Below are 573 nucleotides of genomic sequence, written 5' to 3'. Positions count from 1 at the left end.
CACACCTTCCTAGCACCATCTTGTGAAGCAGACATAAAATGCCACCCCATGCCACCCTGGAACACGGCCAGAGCCCACACCCGGCAGGGCCACTGGAGGTGGAGGAGGGGCTGTCCCGGAGCACAGCACCTTGGACTTGGACTTGGACTGGACGAGGAGGGACAGCAAAGTGGGCTCTGGCGTTGTAGCTTCCTGCAACCGTGGGGCCGGGAGATGAGAAGGAAGCCAGGGAACAACCTAAGGAAAAGTCCAAGGATCCAAGAGAATGCCGGCAGCTGAAGCCACGCTCAGGATCCAAGAGAGTGCCGGCAGTGAAGCCACGCTCAGAGTGAGTGTGGGGGCTGGGCGCCAGGGCTGTCCCTGCATCCCAGCTACTCACTCGGGAGGCTGAGATCTGAGGACTGCAGTTCAAAGCCATCCCCGGCAGACAAATCTGAGACGTTCATATCAACAACTAACCAGAAAAAACTTGGAAGAAGAGGTGTGGCTCAAGTGGTAGAACGTCAGTTTTGAGCAAGAAAGCCAAACAAGAGCCCTGAGTCCAACTCCAGGACCAGAAAAAAGGGAAGAGGA

General features: G+C 56.5%; 1 protein-coding gene across 1 annotated transcript in view; it reads left to right on the top strand.

Moving 5' to 3' along the window:
* The first annotated feature begins 265 nt into the window (after nucleotides 1-265).
* Nucleotides 266-573, top strand: part of Parp1 (poly (ADP-ribose) polymerase 1) — a 52425-nt gene continuing 52117 nt past the window's right edge. The window contains exon 1 of the mRNA XM_013017277.1: nucleotides 266-328. Coding sequence (XP_012872731.1) covers nucleotides 266-328 — 63 coding nt within the window. The remainder of the gene's footprint in view (nucleotides 329-573) is intronic.

The sequence above is a fragment of the Dipodomys ordii genome, unplaced genomic scaffold (genome assembly GCF_000151885.1).
Source record: "Dipodomys ordii isolate 6190 unplaced genomic scaffold, Dord_2.0 Scaffold35, whole genome shotgun sequence".
NCBI classification, from domain to species: Eukaryota; Metazoa; Chordata; class Mammalia; order Rodentia; family Heteromyidae; genus Dipodomys; species Dipodomys ordii.
This window is presented reverse-complemented; position numbering and strand designations above follow the sequence as displayed.